At 39.7% G+C, this 21,890-nt stretch overlaps 1 protein-coding gene and 1 pseudogene across 4 annotated transcripts in view; one reads left to right on the top strand and one right to left on the bottom strand.

The window, feature by feature from the left end:
* Positions 1-21,890, bottom strand: part of Lrrk2 (leucine rich repeat kinase 2) — a 143,745-nt gene that overhangs the window by 84,581 nt on the left and 37,274 nt on the right. For all 4 annotated transcript variants that reach the window (XM_008829672.2, XM_029561887.1, XM_017797294.2 and 1 more), the window contains exons 15-20: positions 13,687-13,831; positions 13,430-13,569; positions 11,425-11,553; positions 11,174-11,344; positions 7,805-8,063; positions 5,723-5,911 (exon numbers count right to left, since the gene is read on the bottom strand). In XM_008829672.2, coding sequence (XP_008827894.2) covers positions 5,723-5,911; positions 7,805-8,063; positions 11,174-11,344; positions 11,425-11,553; positions 13,430-13,569; positions 13,687-13,831 — 1,033 coding nt within the window. The remainder of the gene's footprint in view (positions 1-5,722; positions 5,912-7,804; positions 8,064-11,173; positions 11,345-11,424; positions 11,554-13,429; positions 13,570-13,686; positions 13,832-21,890) is intronic.
* Positions 21,391-21,886, top strand: LOC103731298 (annotated as a pseudogene).

Here is a 21,890-nt window from a genome sequence, read left to right as displayed (position 1 = left end):
CATACACATACACTATACACACACTCTACACATGCAGACACACAGACACTACACACATTCTCATACACATACACTATACACACACTCTACACATGCAGACACACAGACACTACACACATTCCATACACATACACTATACATACACACACTCTACACATGCACACATACTACAAACATATATACACTACACACACATATATTCACACTACACACACATAGATGCACAAATACTAAACACATGCACAGACACATGCATACACTACACATACTCTGACACACACACTGCACACACATATAGACACACAAACACATACACATTCTACACATGCACACACATATACTACACACATTCCTATATGCATGCACTCTACACACACACACTACACATGCACACACACTACACACATTCCACACACATACACCTTACACACACTCTACACATGCACATACACACACATACACTATACACCTTCCATACACATACACTTTACACACACATACTCTACACATGCACACACACATGCACTATACACATTCCCATACACATGCACACACACATATAGTACACATATTCCATACACATACACTTTATACACACACTCTACACATGCACACACACATACACTACACAAATTACATACACATACACTTTACACACACTACACATGCACACACACATACCCTACACACATTCCATACACATGCACTTTACACACACACACTACACATGCACACACACATGCACTATACACATTCCCATACACATGCACACACACATACACTACACACATTCCACACACATACACCTTACACACACTCTACACATGCACATACACACACATACACTATACACATTCCATACACATACACTTTATACACACACACTCTACACATGCACACACACATACACTACACACATTCCCATACACATGCACACACACATGCACTATACACATTCCCATACACATGCACACACACATACACTACACAAATTCCCATACACATGCACTTTACACACACTCTACACATGCACACACACATACCCTACACACATTCCATACACATACACTTTACACATACACACACACTCTACAGATTCACACACACATACACTACACACATTCCATACACATGCACTTTACACACACACTCTACAGATTCACACACACATACACTAAACACATTCCCATACACATACACTACACAACACTCTACACGTGCACACATACTACAAACATATATACACTACATACACATATATATATACACTACACACACATATATATAACTACACACACATAGATGCACAAACACTGAACACATGCACAGAAACATGCATACACTATACATATTCTGACACACAGACACTACACACACACATATAGACACACAAACACACACATACTATACACACACAAATGAAAAATGACCCCCTAAAAAAGAACCCACAGAAAGAGACAACTAATACCCAACTTTTAAAACAGTAAGTAAAGGAAATACTACAGACTACAGCAAAAGAATTAAAAAACAAAAATAATGAAAACACCAGGCAACCAAGCCATAGAAAAAAAATCAATGTCACAAACATTTGGTTCTGTGAAAAAAAAGCAATTTAATTTATTAACTTTGAGCAAACTGAATTGAAATAAAAGATTGAAACTGCTAACGCCAAGAATAAAAGACCAGATACGACCATAAGTCCTTCAAATATTAATTAATAAGAGACTCAATTTGAATCCATGAGATAAATCTGGCAACCTATGTAAAATGGACATGTTCCCTGTACATCACAAGCTACTAAAACTGACTCATGGACAAAAAGAAAACAAGAATAAACACAAACTATTATTAAATTTATAATTTAAAATGCTGCCCCACCCCTCAAATCCCAAGCTCATATGAGTTTTACTGGAGAGTCCTATCAAACAGTGAAGAAAAAACAGTGTCCCTCCACAAACTCAGAATCTGTGGATTAGGAAAAGGCCCTGGCTGAGGACATCAGCTCAGTTCTCATAAGCGTAATCAAGTATGAAACTATTGATCTGTATGACTCACAGAAGCAAAATCCTTAGCAGCATTTTAGAAAGAAAATGCAGCAGCACATAACGGACACTTTACTAAAGTCAAGTGGGGTTACCGTAGAATTACGAATTTGGTTTAACATTAGAAAACCAATCAACACAATCAGCCACATTAATGTAGACACAGACATTTCAGAAGAGGCTGAAAAGAATTCCCCAACATCTATAGCCACTGGGGACAAACGTAAAGTAGCTTCCGCAAGCTACTGAGGGGCATTTCTGAAAAACTATGTCACTGCTGCACTGATGACACTGGACCAGCAGTGCCCCCGCCCACCCCCCGAGTGCAGAAGTCGAGGAAGGATCCCTTGTCTGCCACTTCTGTTCAACATGAACTGAAGGTCTAAGCCATGTAGTGAGGAAAAGTCAGACTTACAAATCAGAAAATAAGTGAATACCATCAAGTAACACAATACAATCACATTGTGTTATTTATTTATTTTTTCTGTCTTTTTGAGACAGGGTCTCCCTGAAGTCTCAGCTGGCCTGGAACTCACTATGTAAACCAGACTGGCCTTGAACGCCCAGAGATCTGCCTGTCTCTGCCTCCCAAATGCTGGGATTAAAGGCATGTGCCACCACACCCAGCCTATTTATTAATTATTAAATGTATGCACAGAAAATATAAATTGGGACACCAGCAAAGTTGTTTTGAAATACACACACATACACACACACTACACATAATACACATACACAGACACACACACTCACACAGAGACACATACACACTCACACACACACACAAAGAAGCTGAAATAGCAAGAACAACTTTGAAAAGAACACCAGAAACTTACAACACTCAGTCCAAGAATTAATAGATAAGCTAATAAAGATTGTAGAATTGGGGGCTGTGGAGATGACTCAGTGGCTCAGAGCACTGGCTGCTCTTGGAGAGGATCAGAGTTTGGTTCCCAGCACCACACTCAAAACTGCCTGTTAACTCCAGCTCCAGGGGATCCCATGCCCTCTTCTGGACTCCATGGACATGTGTGCTCACAAGCACATGTGCACACACATACACATAAATAAAAATAAAAATTGCTGTAAATTTTAAATAGACCTAGAATGAATTATAAGCCTGCACATTAAAGAGAAACGAGTCATACATTGAGACTAGGAAAGGTTTCCTAAAAGACACAGAGAATGATCAAAATGTGAAATAAAAATCAATAAGTATAATTCACCCAAACTTAAACTCTGTGCTCTTTGAAAGATGCCATGAATGAGAAGGGAAGTTATACTTGAGAAAAAATATCTACATACATGTATCTGTCATATACTACCCAGTATATACTTTTAAAAAACCTCTTATAGTACCATAACATAACAACCCAACTAACTACTGAAATAGACATGTCTAAAAGAAAATAAATGAACAGTCAACAAGAGCGAACAATCCTTAACAGTATTGGTCACGAGGGAAATGCAAGTAAGCCCACACAGGAGAAGACTCGACTTCCGCTGCAACAGCTAAGATACAATTTGCTGACAAGCATTGACAAAGAGGTACAGCAACTAAGATTATTGGGTTTATCTGGTGAGTATGACACTGTACCATCACTGGAAAATAGCCCGACACAAAAGAACATATTTGGTATGGTTCTATTTTTGTGGAGATATATAAAGGAATTTTTCTGGATGACAGAACGTCGCCCAACTTGACAGTGGGGATGATTACAGGGGTGCTTTCATTTTTAAGGCCCCCAAATACATATTTATAAGAACATAACTTGTTTTATGTCCATAGTATTTCACTGAAGTTGATTTGCAAAAAATATTTAGACTTGAAATACAATATTTGGAGAAACCCTGTGCTTTCTGCCATCTCAAATACTTTGACTCTTCTCACCTAAAGTTTCAGTCAGACTATGTTGATAAAAAGCCTCTTAGATAATGAAAAAAGAGGAAGAAGCCAAATTATTCTTATTTACAGATGACAGAGCCTATACTTCAAAGACCTTAAATTCTCCACCAGGAAACTCTCACAACTGATGAACATTCTCAACTGATAAACCCTTTCACATATCAGGACACAAAATCGATAGCTTTTCTATATGACAATAACAAATTTGCCAAGAAAGAAATCAGCAAAAGACTCCCATTCCCAATAACTTAAAGAAAATAAAAATGTAAAAATAAAACCAATCAAGGAGATGAAAAGATCTTTACAAGGAAAGCTTTAAAACACTGGATAAAGAAATTAGAGAAGATTGCAGAAGATAGAAAAAACCCCGAGCTCGTGGATAGGCAGAATTCATATTGTAAAAATAGAATGCCAAACTAAGGCGCTTTACAAATTAAGCACAATCCCCATAAAAATCTCCAATGACATTCTTCACAGAACTAGAAAAAAAAAGTATTCAAAATTCATATATAAGTACAAAAGACCCCAAGTATTCAAAGCAACCCTAAACAGAAGGAGTAATGTTAGAAAGGTATTACAACACTGGATTTCAAATTATACTACAAGCTGGGTGTGGTGGATCTCTGTGAGGTCAAGGGCAGCCTGGTCTACATAGTGAGTTTCAGACCAGTGGGGGCTATAGGGAGACCTGTCTCAAAAAAACAAAAAACAAACCAACAAATCCCCATCAAATGATACTACAGAGCCATAGACATAAAAACAGCATGGCACTGGCACAAAAACAGACATGAAAAATAGAGGACCCTGAAATCAACCCACACAGCTGCAGAAACTTGACTTTAAAACGTTGACAGAAGTACACATTAGAGGAAAGACAGCCCTGCCAACAAGGCAAACTCTCACCCTCTACAAAGTGGCTCAGGCATCCTTTATTGGGGTTCTGTTTGCAACAGCGAAGATACGGAATCAGATTAGGTGTCCATCAGTGGATGAACAAAGAAATGGAGGTGTATATACACACTGAGGTTCTATTCAACTATACAAAAAGGATGACATTATGTCATTTGCATTGACACATGAGAGGAAGGCAGGAGGGGCTGTTTGTGGGAGGAAGCGGATTAGCAGCAGGGGAGAGGAGGGCACAGATGAAAATGCATGACCATGAGTGCAGCACAATGACACACGTGATTTAAATGTCACAATCAAGTCCACTACTTTGTACACTAAAAAAAAAATTTTTGAAAATAAAAAAAATTTTAAAGCCCCTTAACCCCATTTTAAACCTACATTGTGTTGATGTCAGTCATAACCGCTATCCTTATACATCTTCCCATTACAATTGTTATGTCAAGTGAGCTTAAAATATCGCTATTGTTTAAATCTTAATAAAGGTAAGAAGTATTTGCCAAGAACGGTCAGACCTTTTAGTTAGACTTTCTTGATTTCTCACCCATAACCTGAAGGCTGGCACTACCTTTTATAAGGTTAAGGAATGGACACAAGCCACAGAAATCTAGTGGACAAGGCCACTTGGAACGCTGCTCCAGTGTGAATAAGTGAGTATTCTTGCTAGTGACCCGGACCGAGTTCTCTGATTTGCACTGGTCAAGTATGTCCCTTGAGCCAGTGCTTTAATTCATGTTAGGAAATACAATTGTCTTCAACAATGATCACATTTTACTCATTTTTAAAATGAATTAAAGAAGGCTTTAGACTGAGTTCCAACATGTATTATAAACCATAAAGGGAGGGGCCCAGACGCCATAATCGATACCTTCACTATCCAGATCATCGCTTTGACCAAACACGCTGTCCATAGACGAATCGGGAAGGAAGGTCCATTCATCCAATTTATGAAGTAGACCGTCTTCAGCAAAGCTCCCATCGCCAGCTGAGGCTCCTTCCTCCACTGCACTTTTCGTCTGATATCGGAGTACCATTCTCGCTAGCACAGAGCCTACGTCTAAAAGAAGAAATAGACCAGACACTTAGAAACCAACAGACAACCAGCTTAAATACATCTTACTCACGTCCTTCTACATGTCTCGTGGTTCTAAAGAATTCTTTAAATTTTCCTCCCAAAGTCTCTTGACAATTGCAGTACATTTCCAGGGGTCAATTTAAAATTTTCAAATACCATCAATATTTATCTAAAGCTGTGGCATAAGTGGCCAATGTGAATCATTATGAAACTGACTTGATTCAGGAAAGGCTGGGCTGTGAAGCCAAACAGGCCTGTTTGCAAATGACAGGAACGCCACTTGTAAGGAGTACAAGCTCTCTAAGGACCAATCAGTTCACCCGAAAAGTGCAGATAACACATTCAGCATAAGGTATAGAAAAACTCAAAAAGTGTGATGATTTTAAAAGCTTATATAATGCCTAGGACATAGAAGATGCTAAATAAATGATAAAATTTATTGAGCGGTTCATGTGATGGAAATTTAAGGTTAATGTTCTTCTCAAATTTTTATTGCATTTTACCTTACTCTTTGCTACGAAAAATATCTGACAGAGTCACCATCGATCTGCGAAGACTTGAGATTTCTTTAAATAATCTTTCCTGACTCACATTCTATGTGCTGTACATGACTCAGTCAGGTAGAACCCAAAAAACCTTTCAAAGTCACAAATCCAAAATTTCCTTTTAGACCAACTGCCAATGAAATCATGATTGTAACTTCCAGTCAGTCAAATGACACTGACTTTAAAAAAAAAAAATTACATGAGACATGTCAGTGTAAGAACTTCACAAAGAATGCTAAGTCTCCACCCAGGACCACAATCCCTCTCCATCAAAATCAGAGAACAAAGCTGGGCATGGTGACTCACGTCTGTAATCTCAGAATTTGAAAGGCAGAGGCAGGAGGTTTGCCACAGATTCAAGGTTAGCCTAGTCTACATTTTGAATGGTTTCTGGAGACAGGCTCTCACTCTGTCACCAGGCTGGCCTCACCATCCTCCTGCTTGAGACGCTCCATGCATTTTCTATCAACATTCGGGCTTGCTACGTGTTTTCCCAAGTAACTGCAGAGCATTTCTGGATGAATTTTCCGTGGTTTATTTGACTATTTCTCCAGGGGACTACTTAGGCCTTTTCCCCAATCTTTTGCTATCATAAATAAATTTTAATGTCTATCCTTGTGCACAAGGTATGTTTGTATCATGGATGCCTAATAATAATTTTGATGAGTCAAAAGTATGTGTCCTATACAAATGTACATTTAGTATATCAGTTTATGAAATTAAAAAAATGTGCATAAGCTGAAAACAGCAACAGATACTACAGACGTCCACAAAAAGAACGTTAGAGATTTAAAAAAGAAAAACAATAAAAACAACTGTGATCACTGTTACTGTGTGAAGTGCTTGTTTACACATGTGCTTTCAGATACCCACTACCGACTTTTCTTTCTCAATGTTATAAACATCCATCATCGTATATTAGATGTAAAGCCCCAGCATAAAAGCTCAGAGTTCAACATCCACTTCATGATACTTATCATCTACCAAAAAGTAGACTGTAGAAAGAAAAATTCAATCACATAATGTGATAAGTCTGCATCCAGGAGCTCAGTGGTAAAGTGCCTTCCTCCCGTGTATTAGTCCTGGATTTAGAAATCAACACTTCAAAACATTGCTATTAGTAATTACACTTATAATAGGAGTGATGCAAGGCAGGAATGGTGGCACACTCTTTTAACCTCAGCACTCTAGAGGCAGGGGCAGGTGGATCTCTGTGAGATTGAGTCCAACCTGGTCTACATAGCGAGTTCCAGTCTATCTGGGGCTACAGAGAGACCCTGTCTCAAAAAAAAAAAAAAAGGTTATAGAGAATATGTTCGTTGATACTTACTTGTTTGTTTTCTTAAATTAGATGACTTGTCTGGAAATAGAGGACCAAGCCAGGAAGGTTCGATTTTTCCCATGCAAAATCCTCCAAGGCAAATGCTGTTGTTGGCCAGGTCGAGGGCCAGCCGCCTCAAAAGCAAGCTGACCACCTGGCTGTCACCTCTCCGGATGCTTACTGTCAGTGCTTTCCGCACATCCTGCTCACGGCACCCACCGTTAAGCAACAGTTCCACCAACTTTGAACTGTTCTCTTTCTCACATACCTATTTTCCAAACATAAAAAAAGAAAGTAGATATAAAACCTGCCTTTCTTCCCTTTGGCAAGATTGACAATTTGACTTAATACCTTTTTTTTTTTAACACCTCAAATTTAGGTTGAAACAAAATAAATAAGGCAAAACTTCTTCTTACAATAGACAAGAACAATAAAAAGATTATTGCTATAACTACAAGGCTACCATAAATCTGACAGCTGCAAGTCGGTGATCTGAAGAGACGCCATTACCCTCCCCTTCGAAGTTGGGTTCGTGCGGTTCTGTTTCTGTCCCTGTATTTTCATGTTGATTGCTAACCCTCCACATTCTCTGCCAATCATGTATATTACATCATTTAATTCTCAAAAAGTGCAGTACCATTAAATTCAGCTTTGTCTGAATGGGTTTGTTTATGCAACCTCTGAGTAAATGATTAAATAGTTCTGAATACTTTATTTTGCACTAGCACAAAATAAAGTACATTCAGTAAATATGTCCACAAAATTAGCTGTTTGCTTGGTACAGACCAACTCTGACAATTACGGTATATTTTATATACGTACTATACAATCCATGGAAGGAAAGGTAAGATTTTTTTTTTTTATGTGTACGAGTGTATGGCCTGAATGTATGTGAGTGCACCCGTGTCATATAAAGCCACAGAGGTCAGAAGAGGGTGTCAGATTCCCTTGGAACTGGAGTTCAGGATGGTTTGTAGCTGCCATGTGGGTGCTGGGAATTGAACCCGGGTCCTCTGCAAGAGCAGTCAGTGCTCTTAACTGCTGAGTCATCTCTCCAGCCCTGAAAGGTAAGATTTTTAAATTTATTTATTTATTTTGTTTGGATGTAAAGATGACATTTTTATATTATTATTGTTGTTGTAGTTATTATTACTATAGTGGTTGTACGGCTCAAAACTGCAGCTTTCTGAATGCTAAGCAAGCATTTTACCACCGGGCTACAGCCCCAGGGTCTCGTTTTAAGAAAGGGAGATAAAAACAAGTGCATGAAGTCCAAAAAGCGTTTTAAGAAGTGAAATAAAGTGCAGTCTTTCACACAGAAAGGCTGGCTAGGTAGAAGAGGAGGAAAAAGCGTTTTCTGCAGGCTCGTTGTGCAATAGCACTGGGGCATTTTCCACTGGACTGTTTCCCTAGTAACTAGGAAAGTGAAGCTTCCTTTTAGCTCTTGGCCTATCCAAGTGCACAGTGTTCTGCACACAGATGCATAACAAAGGCATATTGAACTATTGACAGAAAAAAAGAATTTTCATTAAATTTATATAATGCGATCATTTGGTTTCAATGCAAAAACATAATAGTATACAAAAAGTTGTACATTCCATTTCTCTTCATGCTGATTACCAATATGTGCCAACTTAAACTTCCACTTGGCAAATAGGTTTGAACCCAACATAGAAAATTAAATAAGTAAGACAAAAATAAGTTATTGGAAAGCAGATAAAGGTAACTCCATGGCCCTTGAGGTGGCTCAGTAGGTAAAGGCACTCTCCATCCCTCCTGAGAACCTGTGTTCCATGTGGGTTCCAGGACCCACATGGTGGAAAGAGAGAACCAACTCTCACAAGCTGTCTGACTTCCACATGTACGTCATGGCATTCACATGCTCACACATGTAAGTGTATCCAAGTATACAAAATAAGTAAGTGTAAGGATAGCTTTTAAAAGTTACTCCACTGATTTTTTAGATAATCTATATTAAGTAACTGGAGAGATGGCTCAGTGCTTAAGAAGAATGACTGCTCTTGCAGAGGACCCAGGTTGGTTCCCAGCACCCACATGGCTGCTAACAACCACCTGTAACTCCAGTTCCAGGGGATCTGATGCCTTCTTCTGACCGCCACCAGCACTGTATGCACATGGTGCACTTAGCAGGCAGACAAAACAATCAAACCCATAAAATAAAGATTAATTAACACATATTAAATGGAAATATAATCATTCTGCTAATAATATTAGATTTCTAAAAATAGACACTATCGTATCTGAATGCTATTATAAACTTTAAAATTATATAACTAAGACACACCTAAAATGTAGATGATGCATTTTAGTAAATATTTATTACACATATACTTGTTGCATATCTATTTACTCCAAATTGATACGTTCCCTCCAGGAGGGAGGGGAGAGGCTCATTAGACACAAGAGGGGTGAGAAGACACTCCATAGAGCTTCCTATAAGCTGGGCAGGAAGATCCAGGGATGCAACTTTCCTGAGTCCTCACCCATACTAGAGTGGGCTTTCCTATGATGTAGCTGCTTTTAAGTCACCTATGTTCCTGTAAGTAACCCCAGTAAATTACCAGGCTGGGCATGGAGTTATTCCTTTGATCAACTGTTGATGTCCCCAGTCTGGGGCGAACAGATGCTTGTTTACATCACCAGAAGAACAGTCACAGCAGTTCTATGAATTCAATATTCTGAAAAAATATAGTGGTGAACACTGCAGACTCCTATTTTAATAAAATTCACAAAAAGTAAACTGTCATGAGTCTACAGAAAAACTAAACTTTAATTTTGTTTGAGGTTCATATCTGGTGACCATTGATGGTTTGGCACCTCAGCTGAGGACCTTGAGCCCCACAGTCAGGCAGATCTCCTCTACAGACTGGGGCTCTCAAGGAACCCAGACCTCGGTGCCTTCCTCCAGCCAGCTGCTGGCTTGTGTGATGCTGTTGAACACTGCTGAAAGGCCGTCGAGAGGACCATCATGGCTGAACCCCACGGACTGCCTGATTTTTACTCTGTGACATGGAGAGGGTGAGCCCCCTTGAGCATGATAACTGTGACTTGGTTCATCCTTACTATGATTAAGGCATATGTGATATATGGAACGCCTATGCCTTGTGTTGGTGTGGAATAAACTCAGCATTTATTGAAAGGCATCTCTGTCTGGACAATCTATATTCCAACACAGAGAACCTACAGGCCACCCTCGCTGCCTGCAACACTTATGTACTTTAAGCATGAATTGTATGGTATTTGAATTATATCTCAATAAATCTGGATTTTTTTAACACTGGGCAGAGGTGGAGGAAGAAGAGTTATACAAGGGCCACATACTGGAACACAACAAAAGCAAAGGTCTTGAACATTCACCTGATAAATTAATGAAGTCGCCCCCTTCATGTGATTGGCATCAGCTCCCAACAGAAGCAAGCATTCAACCATGACGCTGTTGTTCTGGTCGCACGCTCTCTCCAGCATTACATTTTTCAACTCATCATCCGCAGCCAGTTTTGCAAAGCATTTGCAACACAGGTTGAGAAACTAAAGGAACGGAACTGAGAATGAGAGCCAGCTAGAGGGATGACATCATGATGTCTTGCCCACAGGTCACGACGCCATACCTGCTCATCCTTTGGTTCCATGACACTGGAAGACATCTGGAGGAAGATTACCAAATCAAATGAATGATGCACCAGCAGCTTAGCAAACGGCACTGAGAGCTCAAGGATTGCCAAGACGGTCTGCAATCCCTGAAAGTGTGAAGGATAACAATCACAGTAAATATTACAAGCAGTTCTAGGCGAAAAAGAATAAATGATCTAAAGCAGAGTTTAGCTATGATTATTTTAGTACCTAGTGTGCTCACTTAACTAAGTAGATGTCTTTGGGTTTGTACCTGAGCACTGTAAATCTTGAAGCACTCTTTAAATATTCCTTGATATTTTGAGACTAAGAAATACAGCAAGAACAAAAACAAATCAACAAACCATCTTCAAACAAAGCAGGAAAAACACTTATATCTCCACCTCAAATGTGGCTTAAAGAAGTCTTTCCGAAGTCACACTAGAATGTAGGAAGAAAGCCAGATGCTGCTTGGGATTAAACAGTGAAGAGCAGCGGGGTGATGGGTATAAGCAGACCAGCCAAGGGGCATTGGCGCACAGGCATTCTCCAGAGCCCAGCATTTCTCCACGTTTTCATGATGTCTTCTGAAAGTTCTACATCAAAGACAAGTGAGTCCTCCTGGACTTCATCCCTGCTGAGTGCACTGATGGAACCTCTAGGGCAACGTACGGGTACATTATTGCAGCAGGTTCCTCGTAAAGAGCACCATTGCTTTTTAGGACCACCTCAAGCTCATCCCCCAGGCTGGCCTGGCCTCTGCCCATGCAGTGCTGTGAGGAAGGACCCTTTCCTTGCATTCCTGTAGTATTAATTACCATGGGTAAATTCACAAAAGGTCAGCTTAACCTCTACAATAGCATATGAATGATATTGTGTACATAATAAAATTAGTTTGAGCTCTACAAATACTAGTATCTGACTTTCTTTTAAAAAATACATTTAATTATTAACGGTTCAAAGAGGCATGCGGCTCACAGCCTAGAGAGCAGAAATTTCTGCACATGAAAATTTGGCAGCAAAGCCAGAATTTTGCAAAATTGTGCAGACAGGGTCATGAATTAATCCAAAGTAGCTTGAGCCCCATACCCACACAAAGTCACTTCCTTCTCTTGGATTGCTCTTAATTAATTCTGCCATGGCTTTAATCAGTTTAAATCCAGTTTTTACAAAACACAAGTTTATAAAATAGATTCCTGCTCAGCTATAACAGAGGAGCATATTCAGCATTTCACGATTAATAAAAACACTTTACCTACATTACCGATTTACTGAAAATTTCTGTGCAATGGTGAGAGCTAGATGCTTTCATTGGTTAGCTTTTATGTGGCTAATTTTGTCATTTAAGAAAACATGTTTTGAGTGGGGTTCAATAAACATGCAAACTTTATTACTACAATCAAGGCAGAGCTCGTTATTTTGCTAAAATTTCAAAAGCAAATGAAACATATAATTTCTGTAGGTGTGGAGGTCTCACTGTGTTGCCCGAGGTGGCCTCAAAGTTCTGGGCTCAAGCAGTCTTGGAGTATGTATACAACACACACTCAGGAACAATTAATTTCTTAATCTCTTAAGGCCATCTTGGAATTCTTCGTAAAGACAATTATTACATATCATGCTTTAAATACTGTTCGGTGAAAATTATTTACAAATATTACTTCATTATAGAAAAAAATCAAGAAGCGAAATTACTTGAGGCAGTCAGCAAATGATAAATCACAGAGAATGGCAATATTTTAAATAATAATAACTTGTATTTATTCAAAATCTTAGCAAAAGCAAATCAACTACTGGAATTTCATTAGCATTTTTATGGGTCTTCCCCAAAAGATTTCATAATAAATGCTGGGTCTTTAGAGAGGAGATCCAATTTTCTGCACCTTCTATAATTAAAGTACTGCAAAATGATAAACGGTTTTTAATCAACTAGGCTGTCTCATTAATGGAAAGTGGGAATTACAAGACTACTCTGAAATTTAAATCCACACACGCTCACGTACGCACCGTAGCCTGTACTGCAGCAACATCTTTAAATCGCTGTAAACTGGAAACCAGAATTTTTGCCAGGAGGTGTCCTGTTCCAATGCATAAATTCTTCTTTGTAATTAAGCATCCCATTAAACTTAAGCCCAGACACTGAATTTCTAGAATAAAAAAGTAAAAATGCTGTTTTCAGCCTCAAAACAGAAGAAAAAATTAAAGAGCCAACTAATAGTGAGTGGCCTATAAAACTCTAAGTCCTGAGCGCCACCTGTACCAACCTTGGTCATCTGGGTACATCTGCAGTGTGTGAAGGATGGTATCAACGGCACCATGCAGCGACAATACCTCTAAGGCTTCGGGAAGATGTACTAGAGAAGACATCACTTTCAATCCACATTTCTGAACCCCAGGATTTCCAATGAACTAAAATCAAAGGGAATTTAAGCATATTTACTGTTGCGATTGAGTTCTTAACACGTCTCAATTAAAACCAGTTATAGACCGATAAAACATAATTCAAAGGCAAGGAATGTCGTTTCCATGGTAGAGTGCTTGCCCAGCATTCACAAAATCTTATGTTTGATTCTCTGCACAGCATCAAAAAACGGCGTGGTGGTGCATGCCTGTAATCCTAGCATTTGGGGGATGGAAGCAAGAGGATCAGAAATCAAGCTAATCCTCAGCTACATAGTGAGTATAAAGTCAGTCTAGGATACGTGCGCCCCTACCTCAAGAAAAAGAACATAAATCAAGAGATCATCTATATTATTAATTACATGTACACATCAAAAGCAAGCATTTGTAACATAAGTACTTGCTCTTTGCCAGACATTTGTGTTAAATACACACATTCCACAATAATCTAATTAGGTCCATGCTAATGTCATGTCAAACATTCACTGGCGAAATGGCAGCTTCTCCAGTTCATTGTGCTGGAAACCCTGATACTCATACACAGAAGACAGAAACGCGAAGCCCGTATCTGTAACAGATGGCAATGCTGCCTGTCACCACGGAGGTACCACGTGAGTGTTTGCTCAGCTCCGAACTGTCCACAGGCTTATTTCATGTTTTCCCTTCAAGCGTAACAAACAGTAGTGTCAGATTTTATAGATGCAGAGAAAATAAGTTAATGTGTCAGGCCCTGGCCTTGAATAGCAATACATCTACCTTAAAAGCCCAGCTCTTAATCATGACATCTTGCCAACTTCTTTAATCGGAATTTCCTTCAGGTGATTTGGCATTTAAAAAAATATTTTATTACTTTTATTTTATGAGTATGTGTGTATTTCCTGCATGTATGTGAGTGCACCCATGTCATGCAATGCCGCGGAGGTCAGAAGAGGGCTTCAGATTCCCCTGGAACTGGAGTTAAGGACGGTTCGTAGCCGCCATGTGAGTGCTGGGGCTCGAACCTAGCTCCTCTGCAAGACCAGTCAGTGCTGTTAACCGCTGAGCCATCTCTCCAGCCCAGATTTGGCATTTTTTATGGGCATTCTGACAGAATCTACTTCTTCTTCAAGGACAAGCTATTCTTAGAGAAGAAACGGGCAACACATGAGCTGACAGCCACAGCCTGTTGCTTCCCTTTTAAGGTCTATAACATAGATCTAGCCCTGGTCATCTCTGGCTTCCCCCACATGGACACTATTCACCAATCTCTCTACAATAATTTGAATTCACTGCTGACAGATTTTCTTTCAGAACACACAACTCTCTCTTCCTTGGGATTTAGCTTTCATACATTGTATTATACAAATTATTTGTGTGGCCTCTCCACCCCACATCCAAGGTCCCCCACCACAGGAATAGGACAAAGCTGAGAGAGCTCAAGCCAGACCCCAAGCTCTGACACAGCCGATCTGATCAAAGCCTCCTGCCCCACAGCGTGGAGGGGTCCATCAACAGATTTTCACCATCCTCTGTTGGTGTCTTGATGCCTCTCGATTGCCATTAGGGTTTTGTCCCCCACAAACAAAGGGAGTGGGAAGATGAATTGGCTTCTCCTCAGGTGCCTTGTTCTTCTAACTCTAGGTACTCAGCATGGCCGACGTTCAAGCAAGCGTTCTTGCCCTCTTTGGCACTACTTTTTGTTCTTGACGCTATTTCTTCTTAGTCTTGAAGAGTAAATAAAAGGGCATGGGCTCTGGAGTCAGATTTGGACTCTCATATTTTGTAAATCAAAAAGAAAGAAACAAATAAAAAAGAATGAAACGGAGTGCATGTGGATTTGATCAAAACACTTTATATGCATGCATGAAATTCTCAATAAGTTATTTAAAACAAAACAAAACAAAAAAGAATGAAAGGTTATCTATTCCAAAATGGTAAGGGATTATCAAAGAAACATGCACAAATTCTCTCAGTCATATTAAGCTAGAAAGACAGTTTGGTGCTGGTCCTGGTACCCTGCACTCTCAAACAACCCTAAGATGCAATGCTGCTCTGGTGATGAAGTATTCTGTCCATGAAGTCAGTATTGAGTGAAGACACAAGTCAGGCCCTGGGCAAAATTCTCATCAGAAAGAAGAGTTAATGGGAGGGAAGTGTCCCATAATTGGTCTGCCCTTCGACCAGGCTGCCATTTCGCCTTCACTTCTAAATGTATTAATAGAACAGTGACCTCCACATTCTTGCTACCCTTTAATTTCATATCATCAGACTTCTGTCCTAACTACTCTGAATTAAAAGCATTCAAAGAAAAAAACCACATTAAGAATGTAATTGCTGCTTTCCCACCCCTCCATTTCCATGGACGCAGCCCTCCTCTAATTATTCTCAAACTTTAAAACCATTCATTTGCCCATCTTCTTTATAATCTCTTCCCGCAGCTCCAAATGGCAGAAAGTTCTTTTCTAAAATCTTCTTTTCCTGGGTGCAATGATTCACGTGAACAGCACAGCACAGCACAGCACAGCACCACCAACAACAACAACCACCACCACACTGGATGGTCAGAAGCTGTAAGCACTTGCTTCTAAGAATCTTGCATATATTAACTCATTTAATTCTCTCACAATCCAATGATGCAGACACACCACATTATCTCTATGCATCAATGAAAGAAGAATGAGGCTTCAAACCCTTGAGAAGATAATGAAAAAGGTCCACTGTGAGCACACACTTCACCTTGTTTAACACAGGCATCTTAAAAACATGTGTCGAAAGCTCAAAATTTCTCCATCTTCTTTTTTTTTATAAGAGTCATATTGTCCTGATGAAATCACTGTTTGATTAAATGTGCCATCAATCCTGCTCAACAGGCACAGCCATCTTCACAGGCAAGCCCCAGTTCTTAGAAGGACCCCACCTTTGGTTTCATCTTGTGCTGATAGTCTCTTGAAATCCTTACTAATTTTTAAGCCAGGGGTCCTGCATTTTCATTTGGTACTAGACTCCATGAAGTATGTAGTCAGGTCTGCTTCCAAATAGAAAGTGCACCATAGGCTTGGTTTTGTACAGAGAAAATCAAATTGATAATTATAAAGTGACTGGGGTTCTGTGTTTAGTATCTTTTTAAACAATGTTAAATTTATTTGTTTGTTTGTTTGTTTGTTAGTTAATCAGTCAGTCGGTTGGTGTGAGAGTTTCACACATGCCTTCAAGCACATGTGGAGGTCAGAGGACGACTTGTGGGAATCAGTTCTCTCCTTCCACCATGGGGACCCCAGGGATCGAACTCAAGTCTTTGGGCTTGGCAGCGGGTGCTTTACGTTCTGAGCCATCTTGTCAGCCCCATATTGAATATACTCACCTCTATCTAATTTATATTTAACTACTGGTTCTTGGAATGTTGACCTCTCTTAACTGCTAACCTTTACAGATCCAGTTCAGCAACTGTCAGCAAACTGACAGGAAATCCGTGATTCATCTATGCAAACAAATTCAGTTATCACACAATCATACATGATAGTGCCTACACTATATGATAACTAGAAATAGGAGTATGCTCCTTTGAACAGTTAAGTAAATTGAAAGAAATAGCCAATATATGCATTTATCATATCTGTGTGATATTTACAAGCCTACAATGGACTTTCATTCACGTACCTAATGCTGTATCTTTTTATAATGACTATTCTTTTTCATTAATTAATTAATTAATTTATTTTTATTTTATGTAGGAGTGTTTTGTCTTCATGTATATAAATGCACCCATGTCATGCAATGCCCACAGAGGTCAGAAGAGGGTGTCAGATCCCCAGGAACTGGAGTTACGGATGGCTGTTAGTCACTATGGATTGACTTCCAGAAAAAGATAAAATAACAAAACAAAAAGTATATACATAAAGATGCATTTCAAGAAAACTCTGAGGATATAAGACTCAGTGTTTGGCTAGAATAAAGACACCATATATTAGGACTAACCATGACTGGATTTCAAGAAAAAGAATCCTTTGGATGGTGAGATAAAACTATTGACTCACATAAAAATAAAGAAAAAAAAATTAAGCCTGATTTAGACTTCGCCACTGAAGCATTCAGCAATAGAACACAGTGAAATACTTCCAGAAAACTCAAGCAAAGAACAGAAGCACTCAGTGTTTAACACCCATCAAAATCGTCATTCCAAGGGTTCAGATACAGGACAGGAGAGGTGACTTAGTGGTTAAAAGCACTTGCTGGTCTTGCCAGGGACCCAGGTTTGGTTCCCAGCACTTACATTGGGTGGCTCACAACCACTTATAACTTGAGCTCCAGGGGATATGGTGCCTTCTTCTGGCTTCCATGGGCACCCGGACATATGTACAGACATATATAAATAAAAATATGCATAAATAAAAAATTAAGAGTTCAAATGTAAAGGTAACAACCAGAATAAAAAATTTATCAAAGTATTAAGAAATAGAACTTTAACTGTAATTCTGGTCACAAAATGTGTGGAAAAACTATGATGAAAAGAGTGGAGGTAAACACTGACAGCACAAAACAAGGAATAAAATGGAATCAAATTTGGAAAGTACAGGTTTAAAGCTAAATGTACATACTGCATAGTCTGTCAATGTAGCATTAAGTTTTTTCATGAAAGTCACTGGGAAAATCAGGACAGTACAAAAGTGTGAACACTCCAATCCCCCAGCTTTTATAGTCATAGGTCAAAAAATACAATTAAATGTAACAGCAATAATATCAGTATTTGTTGAGTTCACACTGTGTGCTAGACATCATCATGACAACCCTCAGTGATAAGCTCCTTATTGCCTCTGTTTGGAGCACGAACTGCCACGAGGCACACAGTCCAAAGACGGTAGACCAGGACTCAGACCCAGAAAGCCTCACTCTAGTGATCACAAAACTTTGTATAGCTAAAGAAGCAAGGTCCAGCTGTGTAATCTACACTAACTGAGTCACAGAAGGGAAAAGGCAGAAGGAGATGGAAACACACCATTCCCACCAAAAAATACGCATCGTATGTAAACGTACATGGGAGAAAAATCAACACCTGGAGAATACCATCATATTCTTGCTTATACCATGTGTGTGATCCGGTCAAGAGGGGCCTCAGCTCCTCATACTCACTTGAGGACCTCTGCAAACAGAGCCATCAATGTTGAGCACTGCAGGTCAGAATGCCTGATGGAATATGGAAGACTTACTACCTGTTGACTGTTTAGTCCATAACTCACAAACATAAGCTCTGTTTTCGGCTCCTTGTGAGAACTAGTCACCTACTCCAAACTATGATCTGATAAAACACGAATCCAGGCTCTCCACAAGGTGGAGAGCTACAAATACCTGCCATGCTGCATAGAGCCGAGCAAACAAACCTTTAGCTCATTGCCATCCCTTCCTGCTACAAACAATGTAACAACAACCAGTCTTGTCTAAAAGCCTTTGCATGCATCACATGCCTCTATATCATTAATTCTTAGAGTGGAATTGCTCACAGGAAAACAAGTCCATTGCCGTTGTGACAGAAGTTGCCAGTTTTCCTTTGTTCTGTCTTTTGTTGCTGTTTGAGCCTGGGTCCCAGTCAATAATCCAGATCGGCCTGCAACTCACCATGTAGCCCAAGCTGGCCTCAAACTTGTCAATCCTCCTAGTCCATACTCCCCCCAAATTATGCGGTTTCTAGGGTGAGCCAGCAGCCCAGCTACCTACCACATTTCCCCAAAATACTTTTGCCTTTGTTTAATCTACATCATGATTATAACTGAAAACCTTAATACATGTGCCAATTTCATTATTTTATTTTTATTATTTTTTAAGTGTACGAGTGTATTGCCTGCATGTATGTGAGTGCACCTGTGTCATGCAATGCCACGGAGGTCAGAAGAGGGCTTTGGATTCCCCTGAAAGGAGTTAAGGTATTATTTTTTAAGTGTACGAGTGTATTGCCTGCATGTATGTGAGTGCACCTGTGTCATGCAATGCCACGGAGGTCAGAAGAGGGCTTTGGATTCCCCTGAAATTGGAGTTAAGGATGGTTCATAGCCACCATGTGGGTCCTGGGAATCGAACCGGGGTCCTCTGCAAGAGCAGTCAGTGCTCTTAGCCTCTGAGCCATCTCTCTAGCCCCAATTTCATTTTTGAACCTTACATCTCATCCAGTTATGTTCTTGGCTGAAAGAATAAATACCTGGAACTGGAGTGATGTCTCGGTGGTTAAGAGCACTTGCTGCTCTTCCAGAGGATCTGAGTTCTGTTCTCAGCACCCACACTGGGTGCCTCCCAGCTGCCTGGAACTCCTGCTCCAGGGGATCCTGTGCCCTCTTCTGGCCTCTCTGAGCAGACACACACACACACACACACACACACACACACACACACACACACACACATAAATAAATACTTTTTTAAAGGAGTAAATACGTAGCTTCCTTTGTTTTCTTCCAAATGGCTGGAACATCAGCTACTAGAACACATAGTGTTGAGTGAACAATTTTTCCCTCAGTAGTGAGGAAATATTATGGAGTAGGCACAGCAAAGTTGTACTTTATTTCGAATTCTGCTGCGTTCACACTAAGGATGCTTCATTTCATTGTGACTACAATATTTATACTTAAAACTCCCCATGCTTTATAATATTTATGCAGAAGGAGATACACAATTACAGAATTTTAGAGCCAAAGAAACTACTCATTATCATCTTCTAGAGCTATTTTTCTCAATCACGAAGAAAGATCAGAGGACTGACACTGGAGAGCTTTATAAAACACAGTTGTATCATTTCTGTTTCCTGGTGCCGTAACTCCACCAAAATGGCAGTCACTGCTGAGGTGAGGCCCTGTGGTATTGGCTAGGGGAAGTAGCTGTCTATGCCTTCTCCTGGGATAGAGGAAGAGAGAGTAAGACTTGGAGCTGAGTTGACTATGCTGTAGTGTTTCCTGGCTGTCTTGACTCTAGACTCCTCCCTCTATGCCACACTCACACATACACAAGAATGTTGGAAACACTTGGCTAACTGGGATCAAAGTAACCTACAAAGCTTTTCTATACCTCTTATTCATATTAACACTTGCCATGAATAAAGTGAACGGCCTCCTCCTCTGTGTTCCTAGAATAGTTTCACAAAGCTAATGTAGACAGTAAGTACTGACACTGGTTTTATTGCTGGCTATTCACAACAGGAGGTACAACATATCCTCCTATCCTCTCAAGTATCACTTCATATGCTTTCCTATTGTTTCTGGAATTAAATCTATCCCACCCACTTTACTGTATAGTCAAACTATAGTCAAGAATCACTCTAAGACTTGGAAACAAGTGACTCACATATCATGTAGAAAATCATTACAAAGTTCAGTTTAAAATGAATTATTAAAGACAATCTCTCTGGAGGCTACTCTCAGTAATTTGTGACACTTATCAAAATACACCAATCAGAAGGAATCATTTTCGTGGGTCTCTTCGAATACTATCTTCCTTTCATAAAAATATTGATACGCTGCAGGAGCCACAGCTGGGAGCATCGCGGCAGTGAAATCGGTGGCTTGACTTCATCTCGGAGGCGAGGCTCTTCAAGTCTGCAATTTTTAAAAATGGCCTTCAATAAAACCACATTGCAAAAAATGGGAAAGGAACAGAATGGAAAGAGTAAAAACGTTGAAGAAGCAGAGCCTGAAGAATTTATGGTAGAGAAAGTACTGGATGGACGTGTAGCGAATGGGAAGGTGGACCATTTCCTGAAGTGGAAGGGATTTACAGATGCTGGTAATACTTGGGAACCTGAGGAAAATTTAGATTGTCCAGAGTTAATTGAAGCATTTCTTAATTCTCAAAAAAACGGTAAAGAAAAAGATGGTGCAAAAGGAAAATCTTTATCTGACAGTGAATCGGATAATAGCAAATCTAAGAAGAAAAGAGACGCTGCTGATAAACCAAGGCTTTGCCAGAGGTCTTGATCCTGAACGAATCATTGGTACCACAGACAGCAGTGGAGAATTGATGTTTCTCAAGAAATGGAAGGATTCAGATGAGGCTGACTTGGTGCTGGCCAAAGAGGCAAATAGGAAATGTCCTCAGATTGTAATTGCTTTTT

This window comes from Nannospalax galili, unplaced genomic scaffold, assembly GCF_000622305.1.
Source record: "Nannospalax galili isolate Female #2095 unplaced genomic scaffold, S.galili_v1.0 scaffold454, whole genome shotgun sequence".
NCBI classification, from domain to species: domain Eukaryota; kingdom Metazoa; phylum Chordata; class Mammalia; order Rodentia; family Spalacidae; genus Nannospalax; species Nannospalax galili.
Note: the sequence above shows the minus strand (reverse complement) of the source record. Positions and strands in the feature narration are given on the sequence as shown.